The sequence below is a fragment of the Alligator mississippiensis genome, chromosome 4 (genome assembly GCF_030867095.1).
Source record: "Alligator mississippiensis isolate rAllMis1 chromosome 4, rAllMis1, whole genome shotgun sequence".
Taxonomy (NCBI): domain Eukaryota; kingdom Metazoa; phylum Chordata; order Crocodylia; family Alligatoridae; genus Alligator; species Alligator mississippiensis.
This window is the reverse complement of record NC_081827.1, coordinates 127215992-127232220: the sequence shown is the minus strand read 5'-3', so window position 1 is coordinate 127232220 and position 16229 is coordinate 127215992. Positions and strand designations below refer to the sequence as shown.

At 39.2% G+C, this 16229-nt stretch overlaps 1 protein-coding gene across 1 annotated transcript; it reads right to left on the bottom strand.

The window, feature by feature from the left end:
* Positions 1-2726: 2726 nt before the first annotated feature.
* On the bottom strand, positions 2727-12535 carry LOC102572539 (sulfotransferase 6B1). The gene is made up of 6 exons (XM_006263796.3): positions 12391-12535; positions 11074-11258; positions 8831-8957; positions 7167-7261; positions 5033-5219; positions 2727-3194 (listed from the first exon to the last, which is right to left on the bottom strand). The coding sequence occupies exons 1-6, from the start codon at positions 12533-12535 to the stop codon at positions 3076-3078; spliced, it is 858 nt and encodes a 285-aa protein (XP_006263858.1). The 3' UTR covers positions 2727-3075.
* Positions 12536-16229: the final 3694 nt, after the last annotated feature.

Sequence of the window (16229 nt, the reverse complement as noted above, 5' to 3'; positions counted from 1 at the left end):
CTGGAGCACATGAGCAGAGACATACCCAGGGCCAAATAGCAGCAGCACAAATCTGTGCAAATTCTAGGCCCGTGTTGGAATCGGAGCACAGGGAGCGTCTGAGTGGGAAGGGTGACTCAGACTGTCTGTGAGGAAGGCTGACATGGTGCGTCAAGAATGGGGTTTTTATGTTTTACTTTTGTGGCACCCAAAATTGTTGAGGTGTCCGTGTGTATGTATGTATGTGTCATGCTGTTATGGGCACTGAGGGTGGGAAGGGGTAGGTACTGGCTTTCCTTTGTGGTTGAGAAGTTTGAGTGCCAAAGTCATGATGTTTTACTTGTGAGTTTAAGGCTTGGTGTGGGTTCCTTATACTCTGCTAGGAAGTGGGGCCCCAGGCAGCAAGAGGAGTTTTTTTCTCCCTGAGACATGGCAAACTTCAATGGGCTCCAGAGCCCATCCGACCAGTGCCAGGGCCTCAGGGCTGAAAGATGCAGGGCTTGCCATGGCACGCTAAAATTCTTTGTGGTTCAGCATACCATGCCAAGTACCAGATTCTAGACCCATGCTTGAATTGGAGCACTGGAAGTATCTGAGTGACTGTGAGCCGGAGGCTTGGTGTGGGCCCCAGAGACTCTGCTGGCATGCAGGGCCCCATTTGGCAGGAGAAACTTTTTATACTCCCTGAGACACGGCAATCTCCATGGGGCTCCAGAGCCCATCTGACTAGTGCCAGCGCTCCGGGGCTGAAAGATGCAGGGTTTGGCATGGCATACTGAGATCCTTTGGGCTTTGGCATGCCATGCCAAGCCCCAGATTCTAGGCCCATGCTTGAATCGGAGCGCTGGGAGTGCCTGAGTGGGAATGGTGACTCAATGTGACCAAAATGTTTTGTTTTGTTTTGTTTTTATTTTGAGGCCACTGAAGCTATGGAGGTGCAAGCACTGAGTAGGCCAGCAGCCCTGGAAGCTGGAGTTGTATGTCTGGGACTGAACATCAGGCTGGCTGAGAACAGAGGGATGTTTATTGTGGCTTCCTGGGGCCCCTTCTTGCTGGGCACAGTGTGTTCCCTCAGAGCATTTATTTATTTTTTAATTAATTCATTTATTTTGGTTTGCTTGTGTATATGTGTGTGTGTATGTATTTTCTGTATTTAATTGGGGAAGAAATATATATAAATCTTTCTATAAACAAATTTAAACAGCTGCTGTTAACCAATTCAGATTAGTGGCAGTTATGTAAAGCTAATTATGCTTCATCAGAGAAATTGATTATGCTCAGTCAAATTTCTGATTAAGATGAAAGCCTTGCTTTGGTTTCATTTCAAATAGTTAGCAATTCTACAAGAATTCTACGCTCTGCTTTGACTTGCTTCCCAAAGGATGGTGAACTTTTGCAAGTTCGATTCTTCAGTTCCTGCTATCTCACTCTGGACTCTTAACAGCATTTCAGGCAGAGCTAGATAATCATCTTACACTTTTGAATATGATAGAGACATAAAACCCACAGAGATGGGTTTGGATAGGGAAATCTGAAACCTGGCCTTTTAAAACATGAACATTTATATTTGTGTTAATTGATTATTTGAGTGTATTGGCAGGTTTCTATCCCCATCTTCAAAATCCAAATGTTTTGTTCAGCATTTGGTAATTCCTAGTGGGTGTGCATTCATGCATTTATGCTCCTTTTCTAATGTGCATTAAATTTAGTACCTCCAATGTGAGGTACTAAATTAATGTGCATTAGGCTGAGCTAATGGACAGTGGTACATCTGCACACTTTTTCCATAATGCTTAATGTGCACTAGACTATTTTACTGCACATTAGCATAATGCCACAGGTTTTTTACGTGACACTTTAATGTGAGGTAAAATAGTCTACTGAGCATTTAAGAGCATGTATAGACATAAGGGCTGTGCAAAGTTTTGGTCGCTGATTCGATTTGGCGGAGATTTGGCCTGATTCAGTGGCCAAATCTCCAAATCCGAATCACATCAGGAGACCATTTAATCTCACCGAATTGATTCAGAACCCTCTGAATCAATTCGGAGAGATTTGGAAAGATTTGATGATTCAGACATATAAATGTTTTCTCTACATGCCTCAAGGTACCAGGCGGCTCGTGAACACTGAGATGGTAGGGCAGATGCAGCATCCCACAGGAGTGTGTGTGTGTGTATGTGTGTATGTGTGGGGCAGGGGGGGGTTCCCAGCATGCTCAGCAGCACACCCAGACGTGAACCAGAAGCACTTCTAGTCCACTTCCATGTCCGCTGGGGAGCGTGCTGGGGGGGAGACCTGTGCCCCCTGACTCAGCTAGTGGTGCCTCCTGGGTCTGGGGGGGTACCCAAGGTCCCCCCGCAGCCAATCGCCGAGCAGAGACTGCATGGGGGGGCGGGGAGGGCGCAGCACGCTTGGCAGCAGACCCAGAAGTGGACTGGAAGTACTTTCGGTCCACTTCTGGGTTTGCCACCCAGCACTCGGGGGGGCCCCCTGCACTCCTGTGGGATGCTCCATCTGTTCCACTATTGCAGCATTCATGAGCCGTGCCTGGTCCCTGAAGGTATGTAGAAAAAAACATTTGAACTTGTGTCTATGGCTGAATTGCTGATTCTCCTAATCAGCATTGAATCTTCAGATTCCGATTTGGTGGAATTGAATTGGGAACAGTGATCCGAATCAATGAATTGAATCACTGTCCCCAATTTGAGCTGAATCTGAATAGAATAGGGCCTGTTTCACACACCCGTAGTAGATATGACCACTGTGTGATTTAGGACTAAATCTTTATTTATGACATCTAACATGACACTTTAGGGTAACCCTCATTGTGCAAAAAAACATGTTGACTGATAGCCAATATGAATTCATTTGGAAATAATCCAAATGGCTAAGCAGCATCAAATTGAGATCATTCAGTTTTACTTTGACTTTTGTTACCTGTGTACAGTTCTTAGGGCTACCCATATTAAGAGAGAGAATTTAATTAATGTTTGAATGTATTTATTTTTTCCCCCAGAAAGTATCAGTTTCAAAAGTACAAGCTTTTCTAAATACTTTATCCCTTCTCCAGCTTCTTTGTCTCAGTTTTATTTCTCAGAATTCGTATGTAATGCATTTGGCCAAGTCACTGTATTTCATTTTATTACTAAACATCTCTTCAAACAACTTGTTTTGTTTTGGGGTGAAGTGGTTCTTCCAGTCACCAACAGTACCTAGGGGAGGGAGAATGGAAAAGGAGTAAGTGAGGTTGGTTTGCTATTTTGGAGTGAGTGATTTAGTTTTTAAACATAGACTGGCTTTGTTAGTGCATGTTGTCATTACCATCATCCTTATTCCCTTTTTGTAGTATACAAACTATAATTTTGAATAATGTTTTGGATTGTGTGTTGCAGAAACCTGACTGGAAACAGGCTGATTGTCAGCCAGCACATCATAACAATAACCATAACATTTTCAGGCTTACATATTTTGCCTTTGTTCCCCAAATTGCTTGTTTAAATCCCGTATTTAAAAAGTGTCCCTACACTCACCTATATATGTGCTCAGAGGCGGGGGAGGGGTGTTTTAATTAGAGAGCTACCTGGACAGCCACTCTAATTAAAACAGCTCACTACCATGTGTATTAAGCCCCACATATTTCAAAATGGCTGTGGGGGTGCTTGAATTAAAGCACATTCGACAAGGTGTAGTAAAAGCGTCCTCACGGCCTTTTTGAAATGCAGTGGGGCTTAAGACATGTGATGATGAGGCTAGACTGGAATGTTCTACTTAGAACATGGAGAAGACTCTATTAATCTAATTAGAACACGTCAGAGCACATCTACAAGCAACCTTAGTTTTCATATTTGTGGTCCAAAGTGAGATTCTGCACTCCCTTAAAGGCTTGAAAACTAGAAGGCAAATAAAGAGACTACTCCTTGCAAGTCCTACATAAAATAAGCAAATGACCCTGACGTGAGTTAAAATGGTTGGTAATAGTTCAACAGAAAATTTGTTGAAATATAACAATTCTTTTTACAGGAAAGGTCAGTCTCTTTTTTATTAATATTTTTGTCTGTAAAGTTGGGGGAAAGTTTCAAAATCATCCAAATATCCAATTTCCACAAGTATTAAATGAACAACTTTGACGCTCAAATTTGAAATAGCTTTTAATTTTGAAGTTTTAAGCTAAAGGTTATATAAAATAAAAGTAAGAGTGCTCAAAACCCTAGAGTTTTCAGGGACATTTCATCCCAACTTGGGATCAGAAGAGTTTCTGAAATCTCAAAAGAGATGGATGAGTAAAAATATATCCTGTCAAGCTCAATTTATGATCTTTATTTCACAGTCACATAACCTAAGCACTTCTCAGAACTTTTCAATCTGACAGAGGTCTTAGGATAAAAAAAAGTTTGCTTTATCAACTGACGCATTCATTTATTTTTTGTTGTCAGCATATTCCTTTCGCAAGTATGGTTCAATAAAACACAGGGTAATATATAAGATAAACACTAATTATAAACTACCTCAGAAAGAATGTGTCTGTCTTTGGTTCCTGATAAACTGAATGACCTTGGCTTGTAAGAGAGGAGGGTACATTTTAGTGTTTGTGAAAGATTGAGGTACTGAACTATAGATAAAGAACATAGATAAAGTGTTAAACTGAATAAAATTTTCCTTTCAGCCCTAAAGCTCATACAGAACATTAGGAAACTTTTTGTCTTGACTCTTCCCTATGTTCACAGTATCTGACAAAGTAGGCTACTGGCTATGAAAGTTTATGCATTTCTGAACAAGTTAGTCTATAAAGTGCCACTCTGCCCTGACTTCTCCCTGACCTCAAACTAGCATGACTAATTACCTCTTTCTTCTAATATGGCAATCATTTATAACCAAAGAATTTTGGGGAAAAGTAGGCTAGAAATGGATTCACTGAGAAGAATTTATCATCATGACCCTGTGGGTCTGCTCCAAAGTTCAATAAAGGCAGTGTAGAATCTTCTATTGACATCAGTTGGCTTTGAAAAAGGGTCAACGTGAGAGTTTATTGGGCTAGTTTCAGCCAACGTACCTTTTCGAAATATCAGCTTCTTGTCAGATGTCAGTGCACAAACAGTGTGATTTGGATCAACATTCTCTTTTTCTATGTTAGTTTTCATCTCTGAGAAAGATGATTTCTTGCAGACCTCTCGGATTTCACTATCACTGATATTTATTCCCAGGAACACGCCAATTTTTTTCACAGTCTTGGGAAGATCCTGAACATGTGAAGAATAGTCTTAATTTTTCTAAGAAAAATATCATATTCTACGTCAGATAGGCTAACAGAAGAGAATGAGTGTTCATTTTAGTCAGAACTAAATAGCATACTGGCATGTACAATCGATATATATTAGGCTTAATTTTCTTATCACTGGGCATTCCTACATGTTCATTAATGCACTGTAATTATGGTGCATTAATGAAGTTAGTACCTTTAATCACAGGTACTAACTTCATGTGCCGTAATCGGCGCTACTGCGCATTAGCTCAGATGAACATTTTTTAGTGACGCTAAATGCGCATTACACTAATTCTACTGTGCATTAGCATGTTTTTTGCATCATACGCTAATGCATAATAGAATTAATCTGATGAGCATTTAGCATCTTGTGTAGACACCCATTTTCATTAAGGTCAGCTAGGAGTAATTCCATTGAAATCAATGAATTACTATTGACATACACAAGGTGTAATTAAGAAGAGATTTGGGCCCGAGAGATACACTCTTGTTTAAATTAAGAATGGCAACATGGCCAATTTTGCAGTTCAACAAGGCAGTTATATATTTTTCTGAAGAGTGACTCCTACTGGTTTCCGTGAGAATGCTGTACATTGTCAAACTATGGTCTGTGAGTGAGATTGATTTGATAGGGTCCATGAGACTTAGAGTTGAATTTTTATTTCCCAAGGGGAAAATATTGCCATATTTGGGGGTTAGGGGAAATTTTTTTAGTGAGAAATAACATTTTTAATTAAGAAAATCCACAACCTGAAAAATAAAATGCCTTTAGACTTCTTCATGAAAAGCTAAAAGTTTGAGGAGGGCAGAAACTTTCTGCAAGAAATCTGTCCAGCTAAAAGATGGATTATTTTTTTAACCTAATTTCATGGGATTACAGGTTTTGTAAACACTGGGGCTAGGGACAGAAATTACACATACATCAGTAAAAGCAATCAGAAATTGGTTCAAATCTGTAACAACAGAAGTTCAGTGCACATAAACCACTTTCAAAATGGCAGAAACTGGTTTAAGATAAACCTGGATGGATGTAGTATCATACTTAACTGATTTAGGTTAAATCAGTTTATTGAACTGCTGCCCCAGTTCCCCTCCAGATTCAAGTTAATTCACAGTCCCCCAGGGCCCCAGGATGCTTTGCACCTCCCCCGTAAACACCTCCATTACCAGGTGGGTGGGCTAGCCTTGGCCTAAGCTGTCCCCTCTAACTGAGCAGGGATGCATGCTCTAGTGCCCCCTGGCTCTGGCCGGAGCCACTGCAGGCCTGTGGCTGCATTTCCGGAGCCAAAAATGAATGTCTGTCCACTTGCTTCTCAGTTCAATTTACATAGCTTAGACTAACCTGTGATGATTTAATTCAGCCTCGGCTTTTTGATTGTCTGTACTTAGCCTGGGTGAATTTGCGCTTTTAAATCACTTTGGCACTTCTTCCAGTGCCACCCTGCAATATTAGAAATCCCAAGGTCATCAACTCTAGCAAGTATTCCCCTCCAATTCCACTGCAAGTTAGGGGGGATTCTCAGAAAAAGAGAAATTTCTCCCTGTCTGGCAGTGCAATCTAACAATATGTTCCTAAGACTGATCTGGATCTTAGTTCAAGCCTTGTTTCTATATCCAAGGTTGAGTGGATGTATCTTTAGCTTTCATAACCTCTGTATATCATTTTCCTCACTTCTGTGAAATTGGGTTCTAACACCTAATATGTATTTGAGAGAATTACTTGGCTAATACTTATATAACCCTTTTTAATTCTATATAGGTATAGCTGTGTTATGAACTGGTTCTGCTCTGGACTTTGAGATTTCAAAGAGCAGAAAAATAAATGATGCAATTTTACAATAGTTTTGGTCAGTCCCGTCCCCCCAATCCCACATGAGACATGAAATATATGAATAACAGAAATGGTAACAAGAAATACAGTTACCTTCTTCATGTCTTCATAGAACAAAAACAGAATGTTTTCATCATTTCTATGCTTTTCCCAACTTAGGAAATGCTCAAACCAGGATCCACAGACAACTGAAAGAAATACAAAATAGGATCCATATGAATTTATTTTCATAAGAATTGTAACAAATAACAATTTCAGAACAATTGTAATTATATACCACATGCTGAAGGAAATGTTCTCTTTCTGCTGAACAGTGATAATGCATTATGTCCCCCTTAAAATTGGTTTAGTTTTTTCTGATGATTGGTTCTAGATCACTGCACAAAGACACTTAAATTCAAAACACTGGATACAAACATAAACTAACACGACTAGTTCTGCTGAAGTCAATAGTCATAGAAGCATTCAGAAAAGGAAGCCTACAAGTGTCTGTAGGATTAGGATTAAGACCATTGTTTGGAATGATAACTTCAATACAAAATGCAGCCTTCTCTGGAGGGAAAATAGAGTACTTATCTACTGCTGCACAGTAATTTTTCTTATTTCCTTATTTTATTTTAAACTGTCCAGGGGAACTTAAACAAGTATTTACTCAACAGTGGGTGCATCTACACAAGATGCTAACTGTGCAGTAGCCTAGTAACACGGTGCAGTAGCATGCTGGACTAAACCCGTGCTAATACGCTGCTATGCAGTAGTATTAAGCTACTGCACAGTTAGTGTCACTAAAAAACAATGTGCTGGTGCTACTGCAAAGTAGCATGAGTTACTGTGCATTGATTTAGAACTCGGTTATCTAAATACTAAACTTAATGTATAGTAACTATGGCACATTAATGAATGTGTAGATGCACCCAGTGTTACCAATTCTTATGACAGTTGATGTTTTCTTTTAAAGCCATTAGTTGTTCGACTTATCTAGCAGCAGCAAACGTGTTCAGAGTAATAATAAAACAGTGGGGGTGGATAATAAGGACAAGAGCATGAGCTGAACTTCAGTTTCATGTGCTATAAGTAATAAACAATTAATTCTTGTCTTGGAATTGGAACAAGTAGCTCCTAATAAGCTGTGTTGCAAAGTTGAGCCTATGTGACAAAGATTTTGTATGTCAAGATTTAAAAATAAATTCCTTGTGATCAACCCAGCCAAAGTGACATACAAGTATGGCTATGTGATGATTTTGATAAAAAATAGTCTTCCCTTTCTCCCCTCCCTGTTTGATGGTAGGCAATCAAATAGATTTCCTTTTGCTTGCTTGCTTTTGTGTGTGGAACAAGTCAGTAACTCATTTGGGCAAGTTTGTCTAGAGTTGGTGGCAAAATGTTTTACAAACCTATAAAAAAAACCAGTTACATTTTGGAATTTTAACATAGCATTTAGCTTGTTAACATGTCCGCTTGGAGGTTGAAAGGTAAAGCCATATTGTTTTGTATTTCAACAGAAATCATTCTAATAATAAGGAAGGACCTGATCTCTCACCCTGATAGAATTCAAAGTCCCATTGAGCTCAGCAGGGCTTGTGAATAAATCATTGTTAAAACCATTGCATATTAATACTATAAATACTACTGACTGGATGTGGCCTACATGGCTTGTAGAAAGAAAAAAGGAATTTTAACCCTTATTTATATTTCGTGGATTTTACTATTCATTATAAGTTAGTAAGCTCGAGTGAGAAAAAAGGACTCGTTCTTACCATCTCCCTTTAAGAACAGCTCCAAGAAAGTAGTCCATTTATCAATGGTGGGAAGGTATGGATTATCTTTGTAGTAATGATACATAGAAACAGCAGTATCCTTTGGATTTCTGATGATGTAGATAGTCTGTAAATTAAAATAATGTAATTAACAAAGATTTTTTTTCTTTAGAGGATCTGCTTGCAGAAGTGTTTCTGTGTAAGCTGTGTGCTATCTGTTATACAGAGGGCACTGCACTAGGTTTGACCCTGACCAAAGAGCCTGGATCTCAACAAATTTGAAATTCTGAAGTGTTTGGAGCTGTTTTTGTTTTTTTGTTTGCTATTTATTCCCCCAAAACCTATAATACCGATATGTGAAAAACCAAAAAACACAGGCCTGATGGTACCCATATTTCCAGGAAAAGAAAGTTTTGAGATCCAAACTTGGGTTTGTGGCTGAAGTCCTTATTTTAATTCATACTTCAGTCTTGACTTTTTGTTTAGATAACTGGCATTGTCACCTATAGCAATCAACAATATACTGAAATCCCTGGATTTTAACAAGCAATTTATCCTAATAACCACTTTTGAGGAAACCTGTATAGCACAATAAAGGCTTCTGGAAGAAGCATGCCAATCTTATGTTAAAAAAAAATCAAAGTCCAATGACTTGCATTTAAGTCAATAAATTAGCTCAAAATTTAAACCATGGCATAGGTCCAAAATTAGCAGAGAAGCATGAATAATTAGTAATTAAACATTGTTAAAAATCAAAGTCCAATGATTTATGTTTGAATCAATATATTTTTTCATGACACTAACTGTAACCTAAGTCAAACAAAGGTTAGCCCAGAAGTATAAGTAGTGTGAGATATACTGATAGACTAATTTTACAGAGACTCATTAAAATCAAGTGTTCTTCTGATAGGTAACAAAGTCCTTGACCTTCCAACAGGTAACAAGAGTCATTAAAGGACCTTTCTGCCAAAAGTATATATACCACTCACACTTACTGATCATTTAAAACGTTTTAAAAAGTCCAAAATGGTATCCATCTATTATAATGACACGATATAAATTTATGACACAAATTAAATGTCACCATATAACAAAACCTTATTCTTAAACCCTGAAATTTTAATACAGGTTAAGAAGCAATATATGTATTGCTGCCTCCTGGATACCAAACATCCACTGAAATCATTAGGAGTTTAGTACATGGATTAAGGGCAGAGGTTATATCTACAAAGTGATATAGCTATTGAGAAGCTGGGTGTTGTGATGTATTACTGAAACTTTATACTTTAGACCCAAAATACTGGATATGAAGATCATGTTTTGGAGAACAATAAATGTTGAGGAAACTGTTATGTAAGTGAGGGGAATTTATTTTGGACTTTTAGTCATTTAATACACAGCCTGAACTAAGTATGTGACTCACAAAACAGGACAGTGGTCACTGAACACATGTTGCTGCATGGTGATGTTGCTATGGTGCCATGTTTTAGTACTTCCTTTTGGAAGTACTAAAGCACAGTGCAGTATGGGCAGTTACTGTGCTGTGTGCATGGCACATGGTTAGATTTTGCTGCTACGTCACTGTAGCAGCACACTATGGCAGGGGAGCGTGCCGCTACAGCAATGTAGCTGGCAATCACATGTAGACCTGCATGATTGCTATGTCACTGCAGTGCACTATATGGCAACATAGCACATCGTTACATTGCCATATGGTGATGTGTGGATGTGCCTATATAGTCTTTCTGTATTTAAAAAAACTGACACAAAAATAGTCAAAATTTGCATATGGATCTATTTAAATTTGGTGGAACAAGTGAACATGATGATGACCCTTGCTTTTATATGAGACTTTTCACCAAGAGCTCTCCAAGTGCTTTTACCAAGGTCTATACTGTTTACCTCCATTTTGTCTATGGGGAAAACAAGGTTCTGAGAGATGAAATTACTTGCTCAAGGACTGTCAGAGACAGAAATGAGAGACACATCTCCTGGGTCATAGTCCAATACTGTATCCAAGATGCCACTCCACTTTTGATTAGTCAATTAATTTATGGGAAAATACTGCTTCTGATACTGTTAAATCTAGAGAAGCTCATTGAAATTAGTGACTGCTTCAACCTGGTATGGCAGAAAGTGCTTTTTTTAACAATAGAGCAATCAATGTGTATTTAAAAGGTAGTTAACTACAGACAAGACAAGATATTTATTTAACTAGACAGAATTAAGTTTATATATTTCACCTTGCATCCTTTGTTCTTAAAATTCATCGGTAACATGTTGTAGTCCAAGTGTGTAGGGATAATTCTCCTGGATGAAAGGTTCTTCAGTTCCTCCAGTTTCAAAATGTCTCCAAACTCGATAGGAGAGGTTAGGGTGACTTGGTTAGTGTACAGCTGCATTATAATTTGTGCAAGCCAGTGTGTGCCTTTGGAAGAGGAAGGGAAGGTGGTAAGGTTGAAGAGGGGAAAGAAAGTTTTTGTTATTAGGAAAATTAACATGGAAAAAGTTTGTCTTTGGCATTCGCATGCATGTTTGACAGCTGTGTTTGAAAACCTAAACCTACAACAGTAATATGAGAAACTTACATAGGTAAATAGTTCTGGTGAGTCTGCAAAATGAATAGAATGATTCTGCCAGGAAGACATGCTGAGTAATAGAGATACTAAGCTTGTTGTGCAATTACATATTATTCTGATAGTTTATCACATAGGAGGTGGTTAGATTACTATTATTTATCTTACTGTATGAGCCCTAAATGTGGTCTAAGACCTCACTGTGCTACGCACTATATCAATACAGAACAAAGGAAAATCCTGCCACAATAGTTTAATGATCGTGTTATTTTAGGAAACTGAGATACAGTATTGAACTTAAGTTTCTATCATACTGTAACACCTTGGCCTACATATTTTGAAAATATGACTGACATTATTTTGGGGAAAAGATTAATAGAGTTACAGACAAGAAGCATGGAAATAATTTAATTTCTTGACTTGTTAATGCAGTGATTCTCAATCAGGGTGCTATTGAGACTCACATGATTCACAAGATAAACCCAGAGATTTCAAATAGGAATCCATAGTGTCAAAAACATTTCTGACCCACTGGGTTTCTTTCTGAGTTCCCTGCAGCAGAAGAATTACTCTATTATTTTTCCGTAGTCAAAAAACAAGTAAAAGATAAAAGCTAGCATTTTCTAAGAGGTGCCTTTAGTCTAAAAAGTTGAGAACCATTGTGTTAATGATTCACCTCAGAAAGTACCTAACCATACTGAAAAGATCGGGCTATTTACTAGCAAGGAAGAAATATCTATTAAGAAAGTATACCCAGACACATGATATACTTGTTATTTACCATAACAATATTAAAATACAGACAAATTATTTCTATATTACAATTTCACGCTTCATATTGCAATAATACATCAATATATTTAAATCCTGAATCTAAACATTGCTCTCTGTCTCACACAGGCACTTTTTATAACTAGGTTAAACTCGGAAAGTTCAGCAAACATTTAAGAGTCCCTGTAAATAAAGCTTAAAGTAGAACTTTACCAGACTTTGGATAGGAAACCAAAAGGACATCATCTTCTCTAGCATCGAAGGTATCCAAGGATTTTAATAGTTCTAGCGATGACCTGGTGGTAAAAGGAATCCCCTTGAACATATGAATGAGATCTGCCTGACTCTGGGTTGACATGTTGGTTACAGGTCAGGTTTCAGCTGGATAAGAGGATTTGGAACTGAAAACTGTGGACTTATATACTTTGCAACATGCTGAGGTGTCACCTCAGACCATACAGTTGAGATAATTAACTTTTTGGAAAGGTTAAAGTATTATAGGTTCTCCTGATAAATCACATAAATCATAGCAATGGCATTTATTTTTCTATGTCTGTGCATTTCCAGATCAGCAAATAAGATGACAAAGCAATATTTTAACAGTGGCAAGCAATCAAATTGTGTAATATGTTTATTATGCACATTATGATTTGGTGTAATTGGCATTGTCTGTTTAGTGTTTCCAAAAAAAGGAATGTTTGTGTGTGCTTTAAAATAAGCTTTATCTCAGTGGTTCTCAGCCTTAATAGACTTGAGGCACACCTAGGTAGACTCAAGTCACCACTCAGAAAATGCCAGCCTTTAGCTGTCATTCATTTTTTGACTAAAGAAAAACAATAGAGCAATTTTTCAGTTGCAAAAAACTCAGGAAGCCCCCAGCAGGTCAGAATAATGCTATGGATTGCTATTTGAAATCTCTGGGTTTATATTCTGAATAATGTTTGCACACCAAATGGTGCTAATGTTGTGTGGTACTCCATGGCACCCTTGAAAAGATCTCAAGGCACCCCAGGGTACCACATCACCCTGGCTGAGAATCACTGCTTTATCTTAATTTGTATCCAAAAATATTATTTTCCTGTAATAAATACAAATAGAACTTTTTGTACTGTTTCTCACATGTATTATTAAAAGCGATTAGTGATTCTGAGTGCCTCAGTTTTTGACTGCCAAACTTGAGATGTTGAGGGGACAGGTTTCAGGGAGTGACTACTTTAGGTTTCCAGATTAGAATGTAGAAAGACTTAGCATCAATAATCATTTTATAAATTGTCCTATATCTTTACATAAGGACAACTTTTTCCAGAATTCAAGGCAATAGTAAAATGTCCTCAGTTTTTGATACTGGGATCTCCTGGTGTCAAAAGGCCTACTGCACTGCAAATTAACAACATGGTGCATGTGCACCATGTACTTTGAGTACTTTAAGTGCACCACCACTGCAAACTGCACGTGCGCACTCGTGAGGATGCACCCATAGTGTTTAAATATTTAATTACATAAATTATATAGAGAATAGATTACTTCTTTGTCAGATCATAAAAAAGAAATTAATTAAACGAGCTGGAAAATTGGGGTAAATATAATAGCTCATGATTCTTTGATTTCACTTTGAGGCTTAAAGACGTGTGAATTTAATTGTGAAGATTTTTTTTTTTTAATATTTAAGTATTGGCCAACAAATCACATGCTGGAACAGCATTCAGTCAGATATTAACCTAATACATCTAAACTCACCTCTTCCCAAGGTATGGGCACACCACTTAAGTTTGGCATTTTAGTTGGACTTGCTTCTAATTCAAGTGCAGAGACACACAATTAGCCATGTAAGAAATCAAGCAGAAGGAAGGGTAGATTTGCACCATATACAATATATATATATCTATTTTGGTTAGTGTCTAAGGGCACATCCCCATGAGTGAGCATGTGTGGTCTGCACTGCCTCAAAGCTGTTTGAGGCACCACAAGCTGCATAGAACACACACGTACCCATGCCCAGCACTGCTAATTTGCAATGCAGCAATTTTTTTGATACCAGGTGGGCAGCACATGTTAGCAGCATGCACCACCAGAAACCAGTGCCTGGCCAGCCAGAGCCATGCTCTGGCTGCTGGCCAGGCTCTGAGTGGGCAGCTCAGCAATGCTGCTGCCCTGGGAGACCCCCAGGAACCCAGGTAAGGCTGCTGGGGTCAGCACAGGTGCTGGTGCTGGCCCCAGCTTCCCCTACCCCACCTTGGTCCCTCTGCCATGTGCTAGAGCCATATTTGTGCAGCTGCTATTTGTCCCATTAAAACACACACACACTTGCATGTGAGTGCTCTTGGGGACCCACCCTAAGGTGCTAATATAACCTGCCTTCAAATTCAACTGCCAGATTTCTTTACCCAAATTTTAGCTGCAATGTGAAAGAAACTTTATTAGAATGTTATCTGAAAGAATTGTTCATGTTGCAGGACTATAGACGATTTTTGTTGGAGGGAGAAGAGTTTAAAAAAATAGATGTTGAATATATATTTTACCTGCCCAGTTCTTTCATGTTTTCATTAGGTCTTCTCTCACACAGACTGTTCTTCTCCTTTCTTTGAGTGCACAAGGGCTTCTGATCCATTCTCTAGGAAGATCTGGGGTTGGCCAGCTGCCACTCCTTTTGGGGCTATGCCTCTAAAGCCTCCTGATTAGCTTTTTTTTCCTTCTCCCTCTCTCAGTCCTGCATGACTTCAGTGATGGGATATCACAGAGTCCACGATTCTTTCTTTAAAGGAAAGGATGAATAGAAAGAGTTTAGCAGTTTAACACATTAAACCTGCAAATTATCCTCTTCAATTGGGGGCTCCACACAGTCAGATGGCATCACTGATTCCAAGGGGTGCTCTGGATTTAACCTCTCCAGTCCTTAAGGAATAGAACCACACTTTGCCAGGGGGACCTTATTAAGAAGTGCTTTTTTACATCACCGTAACTTGAAATTTCCTTTTTTCTTTCCCTTCCCCATGTGATCTGGCACCCACAGCTCTGTATAATAGCCTGTTGGTATTGCCATGGCTGGGCAAGATCTAGCATTAGGAGGAGCACCTGAATTTCCAGTCCTTTTGATTCAGGACCTGCACATAAATAACAGGGGGTTATATGATGATGTTCAGGACCTTGATAGATGTGGATAATGAGCTTAAATTAAGAATTTTGGATTTGGACCTTAATTTACATGGAACTATTTAAAAAATCCCAGTTTCCCTGCACTCTTGTTGTTTGTTGCAGATGCTGACATCCCTGAACTGTTTGTTTTTCTTATTTGACAGTCTAGGATACAAATATCAAATCTCTTATTTTTCACTATTGCAGATTCCTACATTTCAAAACCTAAATGCTTTTTGGTGGAGGCTCTTATTAGCCTTGATAGAGACCACTCTTGGCATAGCCAGACTGCTGCAGTCTGGAGCATCAAATCTCAGAGGACTCATTCCTGCCCCCAGTAGGCATGTCTATATGTGCGTTAATGTGCCATGGTTAGTGCACATGAAGTTTGTTACCTGTAATAACATGTACTAACTAAATGTGCAGTAACAGGTACTACTGTGCAGTAGGGGTGTGCAAAATGGGCTGTATTAGATTTGGATTTGGATTCGGCCCGAACTGGGCAGAGTGATTCAATTCGTTGATTTGGATCACTGTCCTGATTCAATTCGGCTGAATCTGGCTCTGAAGATTTGATGCTGATTCAGAGTATCATCGAGTCAGTCAGTGACACAGCTTTAAATATTTTTTCTACATGCCTTGAGGTACCAGGCGTGGCTTGTGAACACTGAGATGGCAGGGTGGATGGAGCATCCCACAGGACTGCAGGGGGGCCCCCCTGTGTGGTTGGTGGTGAACCCGGAAGTGGATCAGAAGTACTTCTGCCTTGGCGATTGGCTACAGGGGGACCCCAGGTGCCCCACCAGACCCATGAGGCACCAGTTGCTGAGCTGGGGGGGCCCCCCGCGGGCTGTCTGGCGGACCAGGAAGTGGACTGGAAGGTCCATGGCCGAGCATGCTGGGGACCCCCCTGTGCTTCT